Source organism: Sus scrofa, chromosome 2, assembly GCF_054392235.1.
Source record: "Sus scrofa isolate SSC_HxYL_T2T_F1_AM1 chromosome 2, Sscrofa_HxYL_maternal_Yorkshire_Landrace_v2.0, whole genome shotgun sequence".
In the NCBI taxonomy this organism is placed as follows: domain Eukaryota; kingdom Metazoa; phylum Chordata; class Mammalia; order Artiodactyla; family Suidae; genus Sus; species Sus scrofa.
Window position 1 is genome coordinate 497270 of NC_139384.1, and position 18097 is coordinate 515366.

Consider the following 18097-nt stretch of genomic DNA (forward strand, 5'->3'; position numbering starts at 1 on the left):
GGGGCTGAGGTGAGGCACAGGCGCTGGGGTCCACGTGTAGCCATGGTGCCCCCTTGTGGGCACTGCAGTGCCCTGGCCACCAGCTTCAAAATCTCCCACCACACCCTTTGGACTTTGCAAGGGACAGGTGTGCTGCACTGGGAAGGGCCCAGTGGGGGTGATGGGGGTCCACTGGGTGCCCCTCCCGCCCCTGCGACCAGCCTCTGTTCTTGAACCGTGAGCAGGGACACGGATCTGGGTGAGGTGCCGGGACCACAGACCCCAGGTGCAGAGGGGGCCCGGCTGGACCTCCAGGTTAGCGCCTGGGGACCTCAGTGTCCACACAGGCCTGGGTCTGGCCAAGGGCCCATGGGGAGCCCCCTGCCCTCCCAGGCAGCCACCGTCCCTCCCCTGCCTGGGACGCCTTGCCAGGCTGGGCTTGTTCCCAGGTACGGGGCTCACCACAGGTGAGCAGGGCTCCCTGAGCCCCCTCGGCTGGGGGTGGGGTCCGGGGCTCCAGAGCCTTCTCCAGCCGTCCTCCCCCAAAGCAGGGGCAGGCACCACCTCAAGCCATCGGAATAGCCGGCTCGGCCTGGCCCCACCCATCCTGGTGCTTGGGTTCGGTGGGGACTGGGCACCCACCTCAGGGACCTGCTGAGGGGGGCCCTGCCCAGCCCTGTCCTCCCTCCCTCCCCGAGCGGGTCAAAGGCCTGTGCCCCAGCAGGACTCGGAGGTCTGCACCCCGCCCAGCCCGGGGCCTCAGGATGTACAGGAGGCCCCTGCCCACCCGAGCTCCAGCCTCGGGACACCACCATCCCCGAGAGGACCTGCCCCGTCCCCCCCACAAACCACCCAGGGAGTTTTCTCCTCCTCCACCCCGGTCTTGTCTCGCGGCACGACCTCTGCCGAGTCACTGTTGCACACGTGCCATCAGGACTTCACCCTGGGAGTGCAGTGGGCCAAGGACCCGCTGCGGTGTGGTGCGTGGAGACCCCGTCCCTGGCCGGGAACTTCCACGTGCCATGGGTGTGTCTGGAAGAGACTGTTTTCTGGCCGAAGGCTAGTCCATCGTCCGGACATCCCTGCTGTCCACTCGGAAGAGCAGCCACTTACGGAAAAGCCGCAGCAGACGACCCCAGGGACAGTCACACTCCGTCTCTGTGGAGGTCTAGGTTTTTATTTCTTTAGGGCAGACTGGGCATGTGGGAGCCCCAGAGGGCACGGGTGCCCACACTCAGCGACCATCTTCCCAGGCTCCTCTCCTCCTTCCAGCCCCTACCCCCCGCCACCACCACCCATCCCGGTGCCCTGAAACGGGAGGCCCCGCAGAGCCCCTGGGTCTGCATCTGGCCCGTCACAAAGCAGCTCTCTGCAGACGACACAGGATTGGGCCCCCAAGCTGTCTCCTTAAAAAAAAACCTTTCATCCAGAGCAGGCCGTAACCACGGGACAACTGCAGGCCCGGGATGCCAGAGGCCTCACAGCAGGGCTGGCCAGGCCCACCGTGGACAGAGCTGGCCAGCAGGTGTCAGGGGCTCTGATCCTGGGAACGTGGGAAACGCTGGACAGAAAGGACAGTGCATGGACTTCCCTGGTGGCCCAGCAGTTAAGCACCTGGCGTTGTCACTGCTGTGGCACAGGCTCCGTCCCCGGCCCGAGCCCACAGCCACGCCACAGGAGGGAAGTGGCCTCGGACTCAGGGCCCTGCCTCCTCCCCTTTTGTTACGAGGGGTTGGATAAGGGTGACAGGAAAAGGTAAGGGACACGCATGGAGGCCAGCAGCTCCAGAGGGCCCAGCCGAGGGCCAGGCCAGGCGCCCCAGAGTGGCTGGAGACGCCTGGCTGCAGAGGGAGCCAGCTGGCTGGACAGCCGCCTGGCACCCCTGGCAGAGGCCTGTCCGGGGCCTGAGAGGTGAGGACTGCCTGCCACCCCAGGTCAGCCACGCTCATGGCCTCCTTCCCAGTGAAGCTCACGCCCGTCGTGGCTGCTGTGAGACAGGCAGAGCAGCTGCAAAGCTGGGCTCGGGGCACCACCTGGAGGCCACTTGGGCAGGGCCCTGCGTCCCAACTGTTTCTCTCAACGTCAGGAGGGACACGGTGACACTGAGATCCACCCGGGCCTGACATGGGGTCACCGTCAGGTCTGACACCAACCAGAGGCCCCTCCCCCCCGGCGGGGCCTCCGGAAGCCCTGGCCGCCACTGCCCAACCGGCAGGCCCCCCCCAGGCTTCGGAAAGGCTCAGGCTCTGCTCCCCACTCCGGGCCCCACAGCCCACTCGCTCCGTGGAACACGCAGGATCTCAGGGACCTCGTGGCAGCCAAAGCAGCACCTGGGCCCTGACACCCCCCCCCCAGAAGGTGTGGCGTCAGGGGCTCAGCCTCCCCAGGGCTAGCACCCCGAGAGCCCTCCAGAAACCCCACCAGGCCAGGCCGGGATGTCACGGAGGCAGGGTCCCTGAGGCCTGAGAGTCCAGCTGCCCGGGGGGCGTCCAGGATGTGTGCAGGTGGCAGGCTCAGTTCAGGGCCGCCTCACTTCCTGCAGGACAGAAGCCAGATCAAGGCTGGGCCATCGGTGGCAGGATCCCGCCCGCCACCCCGGCCCAAGGGCCCTCACCGGCTGCCACAGAGGAAGAGCAGGTTCTGCACGGCCGGGACGGTGGAGCCGGCGTTCTGGCCCGTAACGAGGTGGCGGTCCAGCACGACGTGCACGGCGTCAGGCTGGCTGGCTGCAGGGGACCCCGAGGGCGCAGGCCTCAGGCCCTTGCTGCGCCAGCTCCCAAGACCCACAGTCCCCCCACCCCACTGCCCCCCAGGGGCTGCTGGACCCACAGGTGGCCTCTGGCGCTCAGGGGCGAGTCCGAGGTGCTGGCCTCTGAGGTCCACCCGAGACTCCGCTCCCAGAGATGGGCCTGGCCTGGCCGGTGCTGACCACCACGGCCTCGTGCAGGCGCCCCACTCACCGCTGAAGCAGGCGCCCGCGTCCTTCGCAAAGTCCTCCACGATCAGGGGCAGGTGGGCGAAGCCGGGCGCCCGGACGAGCTCGTACACAGAGGGCTGTGGGCGAGGGTGTGTGCTGGCGATGCTGGGGGGAGAACGCCCCCAGCATCGGGGCAGATGGGTGACCAGAACAGGCTGGGCAGGTGGCCTCGGGGCTGAGCCCTTTGGTGGTCAGAGAGCTGGGGGTGGGAGCTGCAGCCGCCCCCAGGCGCCACACAAGCAGCCCTGGGAGGCCTGCTGCTCTCCTGAGCCACAGGCCAGGCTGGCCCCGTGCAGCCCCCTGCCTCCCCTCTGTCCGTTAGACCGGCCCCAGGACCCTTACCCCGGCTCCCTGTCCAGCGGGCCCTCCGCCCAAGTGGCGGCGCCACTTTCTTGGACCCGAAAGAAGTCCAACACTCCACAGGCACGAGGCCTTGACGGAGCCCTGCCCGCCCCCCGGGGCTGGAACGCTGACACCCCCACCTGGGCAGGTGACTGCTGCCCCCCCCAGAAGTGACCCTGGGCCCCCCAGCAGTGCACTCACCCCTGTGACGCTGTAGCCTTGGAACACCCAGGATCTGTCCTCATTGGTGGCACAGCAAAGGGCAGCCACGCCATGGCCCACGGCGCAGATGGGCTCTGGGAGGAGGGGCAGGGCCAGCCTGAGGCCATGGAAGCCACCCAGGGCCCCTGCCCCTGCCTCTCCCCCACCCCAGACGCAGAACCAGCATCCGCTTAGAGCCCAAACCGCCTCGAGTCGTTTTAGGCGCCAAAAAAGCAGACACAAGGAGTGCGTGGAGGGGTCAACGGTGACGGCGATGACCCGGGCACCCACCCTCTGCCCTCCAGGCTGACAGCACAACCAGCACGGCCGACACCCTGCTGCCGCTGACCTGGGAGCCTCCCCTCCTCCACATGCAGCAGCGGGGAGGCCCCGGCCCCCAGGTCCCTCAGGGCCTCTGGAGCCGTCCCCCTGGCTCCGAGCCCTCCCCCCGGAAGGCAGCCTGGCACAAGTGCGTTCCCACGGCTAAGGCGGCCAGGACAAAGGCTGCCTGTCCAGACCCTGCTGGGGACAGGAGGCCCTGTTCCCACCAACAAAGGCCGCTGTGTGGAGCCCCTGGGTCTGTCTGCCGGGCCCTATTGAGCATATCCCACCCCCGTCCCACCGGCCTGCCCATCACAGCCCAAGGCCAGGCCAGGGCAGCGCCACGTCTCCTCAAAGCAGACCTCCCAGCCCCCGCTGGCCTCACAGCCCCAAGCCCACCAGGGACAAAGCCAGCATCCTGCCTGCCCACCTCCAAGGCAGGGGAAGAGGGGGCATCCGCAGCCCCCAAGGGAACCAGGCAAGGGACCGCAGGGGGCAGCAACCCGATGGGCACAAAGTCAGGGCACGGCCCGTCCCCATGCACACGCGCATCAAATTATCCTGTCCACTCACTGCTCAGAATCAGAGCCTGTCCAGCTACCAAAACAACCTGCCACCTCCAGCCACCGAGATGAACCCTGCGCTCCAGGCCACCGCCACCCACGCCCCTCGGCCGGGCACGCTCCTGCCTCTCCTCCCTGTTAGTGGAGGCCCATTTTCCATGAATCTGCACACCGACCCCACCCCCAGTCCCAGGAGCCACCTACTGCTCTCGGCGCAGAAGTGCTGCAGGATGCGAGCCAGGGACCCGCTGCTGGCCAGGTCGGCCAGGGCCCCAGGACAGCTGGGAATCAGGAGGGCATGGTACCGGGCACCTGGAGGGGAACACAGGCCCGTCAGTCAGACAGCAAGGTCACTGGCTGGGACCAGGCCCTACTCGGCCACCAGCCGGGCTCCCTCTGCTCCTATGGCCAGAGGCCATCCACGGTCTTTCCCCACGCGGTGAAGGCTCTGAGGCCCAGCAGCCAACCGCATGTGCCCCAGACCCAGCCCGGGATGCAGGACCGGACGCTGCCCTGGGGTCACGGAGCCCACGGCAGGCCTGGAGTGCTCCAGGGACTGAGCAAGAGAGGCTCTGGGGCCATGAACCAAGCTAGAAGCCCACCCACCCGGACCCTCCAGGCGCCTGACCGTCGATGGACTCGAGCTTGGCAGGGCTGGCGTAGGCCTTGAGGCGGAAGTCCTGCACCCAGCGCGCATTGCTCTCGTTCACGTCGACGAAGTCCAAGGTCTTCCCCTGTGGGAGCCAGAGGCCAGGGTCAGCACCGGACGCCCCGGGCCTGGCGTTCCGGGATGCTGACAAGGGCTGGGAGCAAGAGCTGCCCCACGGGACAGAGGCACTTGACAGCCCAGCCCCTCAGCAGGCCCTGCCACACTCAGCCTCCTCCGACGCCTGCCTGGCCCTCAGTCCCCCACCTAGAAAATGGCAGCAAGTGTCCCTTACCTCGGGGGTGACACTGGAAACGTGCAGTGACAAACACCTAACAGGTCACTGCTGTGACCCTGAGCCCAGGCCAGGGGTCCTCCCGATGGAAGGTCCGCGCCACTCTCACTCGCATGAGCAGACGCCAGCCCAAAGGTCTCAGTGCCCAGAGAATGGGCACCAGAACGTCCAGGTGCCTCCAGGGTCCCAGGCCCTTGGCCCAAGCTGGCCCCCTGGGGGTGCACACCGACCCTGGGCTCCTCACTCCCCAGGGAGTGGCAGCTCCCTCCTGGCCAAGTCCCCAGGAAAGCAGGGACCCTGCGGGACTCAACTGAGAAGAGGGAGCCACGGACCCAGCTAGAGCTCTGCACACCCCGACCCCCAAGGACTCACCCCAGGGGTGGCCACCTGCAGGTTGAAGGCAGCGCTGGTCAGTGTGAAGCAGTGGAGGAAGGACTGGGCCGACACACCTGTGGGAACAGGGCTGCTGAGTGCAGGTGCCACAGCAGCCCCCCCAGCCCTGGGGGCAGGAGGCAGCCCGGACACCCTGGGCAGGGCTTCTCCCGGCCCCAGACCACCCTGAGAAGCAGCCCCTTACCCCACATCACGCCAGGGCTCACCTCTCACATTCTTGGGGCAGCACCCCCGGCCCCCTCATCCCCCAAGGTGGACCCACTCCGAAGCCCGACCACTAAAGCCCTTTCCAGAAGCCAAACCCAGTACACTCGGCTCATCCACTCACCAAACCACCAGGCACCGACACCCCCCCTACCCCGCCCCAGTCCAGCAAGAGAGGAGCAGCAGTGAGCGAGGCCCCCATCAGTGCAGGTGGGGCCACAGTGAGTGGCAGCTGGAAGGTGGGCATAGGCCGGGGATGTGGCCTGGCCCTGGCCTGAGGACACTACTCTCCTCCCTCCAGCTCCTGGATCCTGCCCACCTGCCCGTGCCCAGCCCCCTTCTGCGCAGGCCACTGGCTGCTGGGAGCTGAGGCCCCGCCAGGGCTGTGGGCTTCTAAAGGGACTTAATCTGTATTCTCCCAGCTTTATTTTAATTTAATCCAGCGACCCAACCCCTAAACCTCATCTTGGTCTTTATCCACTCTTATGAATTAATACATGCTCATTCATCATAAAGAATCCAAAACTAAGCAGAGACAGTCTCCCAATTCTGCCTCCCAGTTCCTCCAACCCTGCCACCTCCGCCTGCTTTGCCTCGGGGTGCCCGCTCATCCTGCCCACAGAGCCTTTTTGGAGCTGAGCCCTCAACCCATGTCACCTCTCGTCCTCAACATCCATTCCCGGTGGCACAGCCAAGTCAGGGCGACCCCTCCTCACCCTGAGCCTGCTCGCGCCAGCCGCCTCTGAAGGTAACCCCCGACCTACCTCTTCAGGACTGAACGCCACCCTCAGTGGCTCACCCGTGAACTCCCCATGCGGAGGGTGGGCGCTCCTCAGTTCCTCCATCCTTCCTCCGGAGCACCCAGCCCAGGGACCCTGGGACTCCCCAGGGACCCCAAGGCCCGAAGCCCTCTCTGCCTCCCCACGTGGGCAGCCACAGACGTCAAAGTGGAGACAGGCTGCAGAGTCGGACCCTCGGTCCCAAGCCTTGCTCTCCACCTACCCGATTCGACCCCCGCTGGTCACGCCCCTCCGAGACGGAAGAAGAAAGGTGAGGACCCGGCAAGGGCTCGGATCAGCGCCAGGCGCTTCATCCTCTCGTGCTCTCCCTGCTGGCGCCTGGAGGCCCTTGACCGGGTCGGCGCTGGCCACCGCGGACCCCCCAGCGACGCCGCCCTGAGCCCACCGGGCTCTCCCCGCGCCTTTACCACGCGGCAGGCCTCTGCCCCGCACGCCCGCCGGCCCGCGACAGCCTCCTCTCCCTTTTCCCACCCTCACCCTCCAGGCTGGGTTCCAGGCCCGCCGGCAGCGCGGAGGTGGAGGACGCCAGCTCGCGACGCTGCTCGGAACACCCCGCCCCGGCCTCCCCGCGTCCCCGGGGCAGCGGCGGAGCAGACTCGCCCCGCGGCGGGCCGCCCTCCCCGGCCCCCTCTCCACCGAAGCCGGGCCCAGGGCCCCTTCGGAAGCTCCCCGAAACCGCGCCAGGGCGGAAGCGCTCGCGGCGGGCGGCCCCCGGCCCCGCCCCGCTCGCGCGAGACTCACCCTCGGCAGCGCCGCTGGCCACGAGCAGGCAGGCGGGCCGGCTCGGGAGCCGCTCGGACGCCATGGGCTCGGCGGCAGCCGGCGCGGCCTGCGCGTGCGCGGCGCGCGGCGCCGTCACGTGCCGCCGCCGCCTGGGGGCGGGGCCTGAGCTGCGCCCGGCGCGTGCGCCGTCCCGCCTTCCGCCCCGCCTCTCCTTCCCCTCCCATCCCGGTCCCGGTCCCTTCCGAGGGCCGCCGCCGTCGCTGCGACACCGCGCCCTTCCCCCGACACTGTCCGCTCCGTGGCCCTGGCGGACCTGCAGCGGGGGGTCTGAGCTTGCCCGCAGCACTGCAGGAGAGGCCCCCGAGGGTCTTCCCGGACCAGATCCCTCAGCAGCCCTGAGCGGGCTCCTGGCCCGACTCGTGCTTGCCGTAGGAACGCTGGTCCTGCCCCCTTTCCTCCTCGTTCCTTTCTCTGGCGAGGGGACAGCTGGGGCAGAGGCTTGACCCGGGAGAGAAGAGCCTGCCTCGTGGCCGAGTGTCCCTCCTCGTGGATCAAGGTGTCCTGTAAATGAAGCCCCTCCCCGTGGATTTTGACATTTAATCTTCTGTCACCGAGAGCCCCCTGTGTCACCCTCTGTGTTGGCACTCGGGACACAAGATGAAAGGCCAGGGACAAAGTGCTCTGCCCACCGGGGCTCGTGTCCTGGGTGGGGCTGGACGGTGGATCCTGGAGGGTGACTGAGCAGTTTCCCAGTGGATGAGAAGTGCCGTCTGTGGTGGGCCAGGGCCACGGGGAGAGGAGAGGCAAGAGAGGGTGGGAGCTCTGTGGAAATGTGAGGGCTCGTCCATCCAAGGAGGCAAAGGCTTGAGGGAGGAGCCCCCTGAGCCCTGTGGCTCCAGGCAGAGGACTGGGGCTGCGCTGGTGGGTCCAGGTGAGGGCAGGGCTCTGGGCCCAGAGACCAGAGACCAGGGAGGGGTTTGCAGGTGTCCATGGAGGTGGGGGTGGAGTGGGTGGTTGGGGCGGCAGAGAAGTTTCAGGGTCACTGTGGTTCAGCTGAGTGTGTGGAAGCATGTGGGTGTCCCTTCCTGAGATGGGGATGCTTCAGGGCCCCTGAGCTTGGAAGGAAAATCAAGGTGCCGTGGGCAGAGGAGGTGCGTCCAAAGGAGCTTTTCCCTAGAGGGTCGAGAAGACAGTCGGGGGGCGGGGCGTACAAGTGGGGTTTTAAGGCCTGGCTAGAGGGAGGGGAGGCCCACCAGCTGGGTTAGAGAGCTGGCCCCACCCCTTGAGCCCCACAGGCCACTGTCCATAACCCCCCCCCAGCTGTGGGAGGGCCATCCGCCACACTGACTCTAAAAACCTTGTCATGGAGTTCCCACTGTGACAGGGGTCCCAGGGCCGATCCCTGGCCTCATTCAATGGGATAAAGGATCTAGCCGTGCTGCAAGCTGTGGTGTAGGTTGCAGATATGGCTCATATTCGACCCCTAGCCCGGGAACATATGCAGTGGGTGCGGCCCTGGGGAAAAAAAAAAAAAACACAAAAAACAAAAAAACCCCACCTTTGTCATAGGCAGGAACTGCTGAAGTGGGCACGTCTAGGCCAAGGTTCCAGCCGGTGGCCCCTTCTCCTTCCCACCCCCACCTCCAGCGAGCGAGGAGGGGCCTATCAGGCCCAGCCGTAGGGCCAAGCAGCAGTGCACACCCGGGCACACTGGTGGCTACTCCAGGGCCGTGAGAGCAGGTGCCTCTGGGGGCAGAAACGGGAAGGCCTCAGAACCAGAGGGGTCTGCAGCGAGCGGCCCAGGCCCGGGCAACAGTCTCCTGGGAAGGGTATAGACCTCGGGGAGCCCCTTCCCCATCCTGCCGAGCCTCCTGCCAGAGCCCTTGCCCTGGGTCACCGGTGGGGTGTGGGCTCACCCACCTCCCTGGGTATCTTCCAAGTGCTGTTCAGGTACCCTTCCATCCAACTCTACCAGGCAGGGGCTGGTGCAGCTGGGGAGGCCTGGGCTGGGCACAGGGCCTCTGCTGTTCGGGGTTGTGGTGCCCTTGAACTTGGGCCCTTGCACTTGTTGGGGACCCTGAGGCACACGTCCTGTTGTCCCGCACCAGTGTTCCATGCCTGCCTGGAACTTGCTCTTGCTGCAAACTAAGAGTTGGGCGAGTGGGGGGCAATTCCTGGGGGACTTTCTTTCCTTCTTTTTTTGCTTTTTAGGGCCGCTCCTGCTGCATATGGAGGTTCCCGGGCGAGGAGTCAAATCGGAGCTGCAGCTGCCGGCCCACATCACAGCCACAGCCACGCCAGATCTGAGCTGCGTCTGCGACTTACACCACAGCTCACGGCCATGCCGGATTCTTAACCCGCTGGGCAAGGCCAGGGATCGAACCTGCAACCTCATGGTTCCTAGTCAGATTCACTTCTGATGCACCACAACAGGAACTCCTTTTTTTTTTGGCCACACCTGTGGCATGTGGAAGTTCCCGGGCCCCAGGATCGAACCCATGCCACAGAAGCAACCCAAGCCACAGTAGTGACAACACCAGATCCTTAAGCCGCTGGGCCACATGGGAACTTCCTAGGGGATTTTTTTTTGCCTTGTGGGGTTGGCCAATGCCTCAGATCACCTGTTTCCTCCTCTGGCAACTTCCTTTTTTTTTTTTTTTTTTTTTTTGGTCTTTTTATGGCTGCACCCTTGGCATAGGGAAGTTCCCAGGCTAGGGTTTGAATTGGAGCTATGGCTGCCAACCCACAGCACAGCCACAGCAACGCAGGATCTGAGCTGTGTCTGTGACCTACACCACAGCTCACAGCAATGTCAGACCCCCAATCCACTGATCGAGGCCAGAGGTCGAACCTGCATCCTCATGAATATGAGTCAGATTCGTTATCACTGAGCCACAACGGGAGCTCCAACTTCCTCTTTTGGGAGCGTGCCCGAGCCTTTCCTACCTTTGAAATGTTGGAGCTCCTCTCTGCTCGTTAACTCCTAACTGTTCCTCAAAGCCCATGGGCACCAAGTCACTCTCTACCCAGTATTCCTTTTTGAGAACACCCCCCCCCCAACAAGATTGCCCTGTGTCCCTATGTTAGCTCAGCCTGACAGCTGAGTGGGCCTCCCCTACAAGGGCTTGGGGTTGAGGCTGTCTCGGGGCGGCATCCTGGGCGGCCGGCAGAGAGGGCTCCATGTCCTGGCCTCAGGTGCAGCCCTCTTCCCAGCAGGGCTCAGGCCCCTCGGCTTCAGGCTCTCTCCTGGCTGAGGCTGGACTGGGTGGGGTCCGGAGACGTAGGCCCCATGCCTTAAGCATGGGGCTGCTGAGGCCAGGGCAGCCGCCAGGAGCACAGGGCGGGGCATCCGTGGTACCTTGTGGGGTGGGACTGGCTAGTTCCACCGTGGCGCCACAGGCTGCCAGGGCCTGGCCAGAAGAGGTCAGGGCTGGGGCGATGGGACAGGGAGGCAGGCTCTGTCCCAAGCCGTCCCATCCCAATGCCTAAGACATCAGGGCAGGTGCAGCAGACGCCTAGAAGGATCCAGGGGTCGGTCTGAACGGGGTTCCCCTTAAGCACGCCTCCAGCTACCGCTGTGCCGCAGGGGACTCGACTTACCCAGGCTTCGTTCCACGTGCTGGGGGAGGGTCCCAGGGATGTCACACCAGCGCTGTCCGCCACACCGCAGGGACAAGCGTCTCTCCTTCTGGGGCGGGGAGGCGGGTGCTGGCAGTGGGAACCTCGCTCCGCTTAGCAGCCCTCCTGCAGCCAGCAGCAGCTGAAGGGCCCAAGACACTGGGCAGGAAGCCCAGGCACACCACACCAGCCACTGGGCTGCAATGAGCCTCTGCCTGCCTGGCCCGGGGACCTCTCCGGGCCACAGGGGGCACCGAAGTCCTAGCCAGAGGCCAGGGCAGGGCCAGAGCAGTGAGTCCACTGGCCCAGTGGAGGAAGAGGCTCTGGGAGCGCCCACCTGGCTGTGCCCAGGAGTCGGGCGAGCAGGGACCTGAGGCATACCCTACCCGCGTCACCCAGGAGCACGTTCCAGAGCGCGTGTCCCCAAAGGGGAGTCACACACACGTTTTTACCTTTATGGGCTGTCCTGCAGCACATGGAGTTCTCGGGCCGGGGGTCTGATCTGAGCCACAGTTGCCACCAAAGCTGCAGCTGTGGCAACACTGGATCCTTAACCCCCTGTGCCGGGCCGGGAAGGAACCCGCGTCCCTGCCGTCCCTCCCAAGACGCCATCGAGCCCGTGGCACTGCAGCGGGAGCCAGTTACATGCTTTTGAGGGAAGAAAGGGCACGAGAGAGAAAACCAAACGTCACCCCATCTTCTTCCTCGTGAAAAGGTGACCCCACGTGTGACAGGACACAGCCTGGCAGCCCTAGTGTGGTGGGGGCAGCCGCCCTCTGTGCCCAGCCTATGGATCCCTCTGTCCCCGAGATTCGAGATGCTGCTGTCTATCTGAGTGCTCCTGGCTTTCAGATGTCTTTGTAAATTCCAGAGGGATTTGCAGTGTGTATCTTCTTTTTTTTTTTTTTTTTGCCACACCCAAGGCATGTGGACACTCCCAGGCCAGGGATCGAAACTGCACCACAGCAGTGACCCGAGCCACTGTGGCGACAAAGCCAGATCCTTAATTCACTGAGCCCAGAGGGACTCTCGGTCTGTCCTTTCTGTACACGGAATACCTTTTCTCTCTGGTGTTCTGTTTAGGCCCTTAAAGTCGTTCTGTAATAAAAGTAACTTAACGTAGCCCTGGGCGTCCCCAAGAGGTTCTTGTTTGTGTTCTCATCACTTTGGCGGCATCCTCACGCTGCTCGCACTTCGGGACACTGTGAACCAGAAGCCGAACATCAGAAAACCCACACGGGGCCCAGCGGAACCTCCGCTACGCAGTACCAACTTTCCCAGGGAGAGGGTGTGTGGACGCTGCAGGCAGGCCCTGGCTGTGTGGAAAGGGACAACAGGAGACAAAGTCACCACAGGCTTGAGGGGACCGTCCGCTTCCCGATTCTAGGCCAGCCGACCTGCTGGGAAGGAAAGAGTACGCGCTCTCTAGCTTGCTCCGCACAAAACCTAAGGGCCGGATGGGTTCGAGGCCTAAGTAAAGGCCGAGAGGATTAGAGCAGAGCAAGGGAGCACAGGCTCTCACCGCGATTCCAGAAGCTTGCTGGGCAAGGGGGACAGTGCCACGAGTGGGAAACGGAAACAGACTGAGAGGCGAGCCCGCCACCAAATGAAGATGAGTGCCATTTGGCAAAGGCTTGGGACACAAAACACATAAGGAAATGCACCCAGTGAATGAGGAGGAGGGTCCCTCAACAGGAAAACTGACAGATGGCCCCAGCAGGAACAATCACAAAAAGCAAAAAGGCCCAGACGGCCAAGAACCTAGTGAGGAGCAGCCGTTGGCTCAGCACAAACAGAAACCATGTGACATGCCAGCTTCCCCCGCCAGGCAGGCTCTGCAACCTCCAGGGCGTTCTCCGGGCGAGGGGAGTGCTGCCCTCAGGCCACCCCACGGCCCGAGATGGAGCAGCAGCCTTGAAGATGCTCTCCGGGGCCCAGCCATCCCACCTCCGGGCGTGTCCCCGAAAGAAGTGCGGGCAGGGTCTCAGGGTGTGGCCACACCTGCGTTCACAGCAGCGGCAGCTGACTCGGCTGTGACAGGATGGCCCTCGGGGACACGGTGCTCGGTGAGATGGGCTGGTCACAGGAGGACAGATGCCAGGTAATCGCCTCACGTCCAGTCCCGAGAAGTGTCACATTCAGAGAGACTGCAAGGACGCCAGGACGGTGGGGCAGGGCTGGGGGAGGGGAGGGGGTTTGCGGGGCCAGCGAGTCAGTCTGGGAAGGTGAGCAGTTTCCAGAGGCGGATGGTAAATGACAGCACAGCGAGGGGAACGTGCCTCACGCCAGAGACCTGCGTCCCCTGAAGCTACGATCAGGTGGCCAACTGTGTGGAATGTACTCCTTACAGTAAAGCCAACGCAAGACAGAGGGCACGCGGGATGCCCAGAGACACGCAGGACACACCGCTAGGACACGAAGCTCGTGACTGCTTTGGCTAAAGTTGCAAAACTGGAACAAACCATCATCCTTGTTTTTCGCCTGAGCCCGTGACCTGTGGCCCTTCCCGGGCCACAGATGGAACCTGTGCCACGGCAGCGACCGAAGCTGCTGCGATGACGCCGCCGCACCCTTACCCGCTGCGCCACGCAGGGACTCCTGGACACCCTCCGCCAGAGAATCGAGAAATAACGTGAGGCAGCCTCGCGGGTGGAGAGGACCGAGGCCTGGGCGTTGAGCTGAAGAGGCTGGAGCCCACCGTCAGCGCCGCCCCCCCCAAGTCCCCGAAAATGCATTGAAGGCGCAACAGAGAGAACGGCTGGACAGGGCCCGGGCTGGCAGGACGCAGGGGAGGGACAGGTGGACTGGAGGCTGCAGGTGTGGGCAGCAGCCACCTACTCTGCGGGCCCGGAGCTCGGGCGCCTCAGAGGAGGGGTGGGGGGTAGGGCAAAGCGGCCCATCTGACTTGACTCTGTTCACCCCAAGGAAGCGCTCTGGATTTGTCCGGGCCTGAGGCAAGGGGGCACAGGTGGGCTGTGCCACTCAGGAAGGATGGGCACCCAGAAAAGAGGGGCAAGTCCGGCCCCCCCAGCTCAAGGGAGCCTGTGGGGGCACGGCCCAGGGTGACAAGCCATAGGAGCATTTCTGGAGCCCAGAGGCCCTTGCTGCCCCCAAGTCCACATCCTGACGACTCCCCCAGGTGGACTCCGGCCAGCACGGGCCCAGGCCGCTGCAGTGGAAGGTGATGGGGGGACCCCGTCCGCGCAGCAACCTCCACCTCCCAGGGATGCGGGGTGCAGAGCAGCATGGGAAGAATCCCCAGCCGGAGAGGCCAGCCTGAGGAGCAAGGTCCCCTGCCCTGCCATGTGGCCCCAGGCCAGCTGGACCTCAGCCTGGGATAGGTCCTGCCGGCCTGGGTGTCCGTCTAGGGTCAGGGCCAGGAGGAGGTCCCGGCCGCGTGGGGAGGGCAGAGCCTGGGGGGGGGGTTGTGGGTAGAGCCCACCAGGATAAGGGCATGGAGGTGGCAGGAGGGGCTGGTGAGTGAGTCCCTGGCGATCCCTGCTCCTCCCCAGAAAGCCCTCAGGGTGGACACATGACCCCTCCCCGCCAAGGGCAGCCCCTGCCTCTGCTGGCCATGCGCTGGTGAGGAGGCCAGCCCAGCCTTCAGGTAACAGAGGAGTTTATTTCAGACGCAGCCTCCACTCAGGCCCAGGGCTCCAAGCAAGGGCACGTCGGGCTCCCACAGGGCCCACTGCCACCTCCAGAGAGTGCACACCACCCCCCACCACGGGCCAGGCGGGAGCGGACGCTGCGGGAGAGAGGGTTCGCCAGGCACCGTCGCAGGGCAGACAGGCTGAAGGTTCTACACCTGCATTAATCGCATTTAGGCGCCTGTTAGACTCCAGGGCGCTGCAGAGGCGGAGGCGGGAGGGGCCGTCTGGGGGCTGGGCAGGCACAGCTGCCCCCAGGGCAATTGCCACAGGATGGGGAAGGGGTCAAGGAGGAAATGAGGGGCCGCCAGAAGGAAACTTTGGGAGCCCCTCCCGGCACCGGGCTTTGGGCCGTCTGTCCACCCAGCCAGGGCTCAGGCGACCAGGCAGGTGGGTGGAAGCGAGGCCAGCAGGCCCACCAGATGGACACCCCCCCCGCCCCCACCACAGCTGCAAGCAAGGCGCAGAAATGGGGAGAGTGAGACAGCCATCCCTTTAATGTCCCCGTGCGGGCTGGGAACAGGTCAGAACCCGTCCCAGACCCTTGCCCAGCCCTGAGGGCTCCCACCCTGGGGGCTCGTCAGAACGCTGCTGCGAGGGAGCCCACAGGCCCACGCTCGAGCCTCTTGGAACAGCCTGGCACTTGTGTCCACTCCTTCCTGGTCCAGACTGAGCCTCTGCCCGTGCTGCTCAGTAACCTCCGAGCCGGGGTTCCTTCTGCCCCGAGGTTCGGAGGGGGAGGTACCGGGACCGACCCAGGGGCTTGATCTCCAGGGCTCTGGGGGCCTGTCCCTCGCTTTCCCTCTGTGTGTGTGGGTGTGTACAAGTATAGATACTACGCGTGTGTAGCTAGCTGGGTGTGAACTTGGCATGCACAAGGTTCCCGAGGTCTGTACACGAAGCAGCTGCTGCGCCCTACCTGGGCGCCAGCCATCATTTTTTTCGGGCCAGGAAAACCACACCGAGAATCAGGGCTGCAGCCGCCATGGCTATGCCCCCGGCCACAAGCAAGGGGTTCAAGTTCTCAAAAGGGCAGGGACCTCGGCCCCCTGGGCCCCCGCTGGGGGCCTCGGCCTCCTCAGCCCCATCCCCAGGGCCCTTGGGCTCGGGGGCTGCATCTGGGCTACTGGGGGCTGCGGGCGCCGGCTTCAGGTTGCTGTGGTTGTCGAGAAGGGCCGAGGTCTTCTTGGCAGGTGGCAGGGTGGGGGCCGCCGGGGGCTCCTGCTTCTCTGCCTTTTGGGCCTCCTGCTTCTTGGCTGAGGGCACTTTCCCATCCACAGCCGGGGGCGCCCTGGCCTCAGTGGTAGCCTTGGCGTCGGCCTTGGGGCTGTTGGCCGACCTCCCTCTGGACTCCATGGCGGGCACGCTGGCGGCGGCGGCGAGGCGTGTGCGGGACGGGCAGGCGTCTGGATCAGGACCGCTCAGGACAGCGAGGCCCTGGGCATTCTATGGCCTGGAGGGAGATGTGATGAGGCTTAAGTGGAGACCTGGCCCCTCCTGTCCAGCCCCCCGCCCCTGGCCCTGCAGAGACTCTACTTCTCTCTCTGGACCCGCCTCTTCCTCCGTCTGGACCACCGCCTGAGAAGCCCCTCCAAGCACACAGGCAGGGGCTCTGGGCCTGCCTTGGGCCAGGGGGCAGATGCGACCGCAGGAAGCCTCATTTCCCTCATCTATGAAGTGGTCTTGCCCACATGTGGCTGCGTCCACCACACTGGCCCTGGGCGGGGAGGTCCTGATGGGGGGGAGAGCCCATGAGCCCCGAGACGCGCTTGCGGGCAGGGGAGCCAGGGGAGAGGTGACGTCTCAGGAGGGAGCTGGGTCCCAGGGGGGCAGGGCAGCGTGGGCACCCAGAGTTCTGGGCTTGCAGGCCCTGGTGGTATAGGAATGGGTCCAAGGCTGCCAGGCCCCGGCTGTGACAAAGCCAAGGCGTCTGCCCAGGAGGCTGGGAAAGCCCAGGTGCAGCAGCAGCAGGCCTGTGCCTCCTGCCCCCCAGCCTGGCCTCGCCCTGCCACGTAAGAGCAGGAGTCCTTCTGGAGCTGAGGCTGTGCCTGCCTCTGGGGGCAGCAGGGACCCCCTGGTGTGAGCCCAGGCTGGGTATGCCTGTCAGCCTCAGCAGCCCTGAAACCGGGCCCAGATCCTCGGGCGGGGCGGGGGGCGGGGGGCGGCAGGAGGACCCGTGCCCTGGTCTTCCTTCCCCGGAGGCCTGGCCCCCAGCTGTGTCTGCTGCTCCCCAGGGAGGTAGAGACGCTTCCACCGCCACCCGCAGGGAGAAGGAGCCTGTGTGGGAGGCGGCAGCCCGGCTTTCCCAACTAAGACAAGGACACTACGGCAATGAAGGTCACCTGAAGGTCACAGCGTGATGAGGGGGGTCCCAGTGAGACGCTTGGCTGCTATTCCGCTTCCCAGAGGACCCCAGCTGCCCTCACCCTGCTGTTCTGGAAGGGCACCCAGCTGCTGGGCAGCAAGTTTGCAAAGGTCAGGTGTGCCCTCCACCTCCCTCACCTTTGTTATTTGGGGCTCATACTGACGTCACGCGGCTGCCCCTCCCCCTCCAGACCTTCGTGCCCCAGAGGGCAAGGGCCTAAAGCGCCGCCCCCCACCCCCGTGACCTTCATAGCAGAGAAGGACCGCTTCGTCCTGCAGGGGCCCAGTGCCCCCATCCCGCCCCAGACCCTGAGCCGGGATTCCCCACCGCCTTACGCTGCTGCTCCCGGCGCTCCCACCTCGGCGCAGCGCCCTCTCTGCCTCTCTGCGGGACCACGGAGGGCGGCGGACAGGGGCTGCGGATGTTAAGGACTAGGAGTTTCCCACAAGGCACTGCTCCCGACGCAGACTGCGGGGCGGAGACCTCCTGAGCACTGGCTCCGCCCTCCTGCTCTTGGCCGCCACAGCGCCCCGGGCTGGCCGGGACCTCTACAGCCTCCAAACCCAGCACCACCCTTTTTTTTTTTTTTTTTTTTTTTTGTCTTTTTGCCTTTCCTAGGGCCGCTCCCGCAGCATATGGAGGTTCCCAGGCTAGGGGTCCAATCAGAGATGTAGCCACAGGCCTACACCAGAGCCACAGCAACGCTGGATCCGAGCCTACACCACAGCTCACGGCAATGCCAGATCCCCAACCCACTGAGCCGGGCCAGGGATCGAACCCGCGTCCTCACGGATGCTAGCCGGGTTCATTAACCGCCTAACCACAACCGCAACTCCTTCCAGCACCACTTTTGATCCCAAGGGCGGCTCAGGGTCAGGAAGGTGAGCAGCTGAGCCTGGCTTCCCCACACCCCCAGCCCAGATCGCGAGGGAGTCCGGAAGACTCGTTCCAGGCCCAAGGGCGGATCCGTGGGCGGCAGACGACCTGGGGCGGGGGGACACCCAGTTACTGGAAGAGGGG

At 65.1% G+C, this 18097-nt stretch overlaps 2 protein-coding genes across 9 annotated transcripts; both read right to left on the bottom strand.

Annotated features, from left to right (window-relative positions):
• Positions 1-1138: 1138 nt before the first annotated feature.
• Positions 1139-7552, bottom strand: GATD1 (glutamine amidotransferase class 1 domain containing 1). Of its 5 annotated transcripts, none has more exons than XR_014836675.1 (8): positions 7463-7552; positions 5697-5773; positions 5012-5117; positions 4588-4695; positions 3500-3594; positions 2940-3061; positions 2594-2705; positions 1139-2515 (listed from the first exon to the last, which is right to left on the bottom strand). XR_014836675.1 is itself a non-coding variant. In XM_005652782.4 (8 exons), the coding sequence occupies exons 1-8, from the start codon at positions 7524-7526 to the stop codon at positions 2509-2511; spliced, it is 663 nt and encodes a 220-aa protein (XP_005652839.2). In that variant the 5' UTR covers positions 7527-7552; the 3' UTR covers positions 1139-2508. The 5 variants fall into 5 exon arrangements, 4 of the variants coding, with proteins under 4 accessions (XP_005652839.2, XP_084866541.1, XP_084866540.1 ...); XM_005652782.4 differs by having other exon boundaries at positions 2940-3033; XM_003122387.6 differs by lacking the exon at positions 1139-2515 and having other exon boundaries at positions 2590-2705; positions 2940-3033.
• A 7112-nt stretch (positions 7553-14664) lies between these two features.
• On the bottom strand, positions 14665-17473 carry CEND1 (cell cycle exit and neuronal differentiation 1). 4 transcript variants are annotated; one of them, NM_213866.1, is given in 2 exon segments: positions 14665-16165; positions 17413-17429. In NM_213866.1, a coding segment is annotated over 1 exon segment (423 nt). In that variant the 5' UTR covers positions 16069-16165; positions 17413-17429; the 3' UTR covers positions 14665-15645.
• Between the last annotated feature and the right edge of the window lie 624 nt (positions 17474-18097).

Excerpts from the sequence above, each read along its gene's own strand:
- GATD1 (XM_005652782.4), bottom strand. The coding sequence starts at position 7,526 with ATGGCGTCCGAGCGGCTCCCGAGCCGGCCCGCCTGCCTGCTCGTGGCC. Across the intron at positions 5,774-7,462 it reads GGCCAGCGGCGCTGCCGAGG|GTGTGTCGGCCCAGTCCTTC; the intron begins GTGAGTCTCGCG and ends CTGTTCCCACAG. Across the intron at positions 3,595-4,587 it reads GCACTTCTGCGCCGAGAGCA|AGCCCATCTGCGCCGTGGGC; the intron begins GTAGGTGGCTCC and ends CCCTCCTCCCAG.
- CEND1 (XM_013989725.3), bottom strand. The coding sequence starts at position 16,068 with ATGGAGTCCAGAGGGAGGTCGGCCAACAGCCCCAAGGCCGACGCCAAG.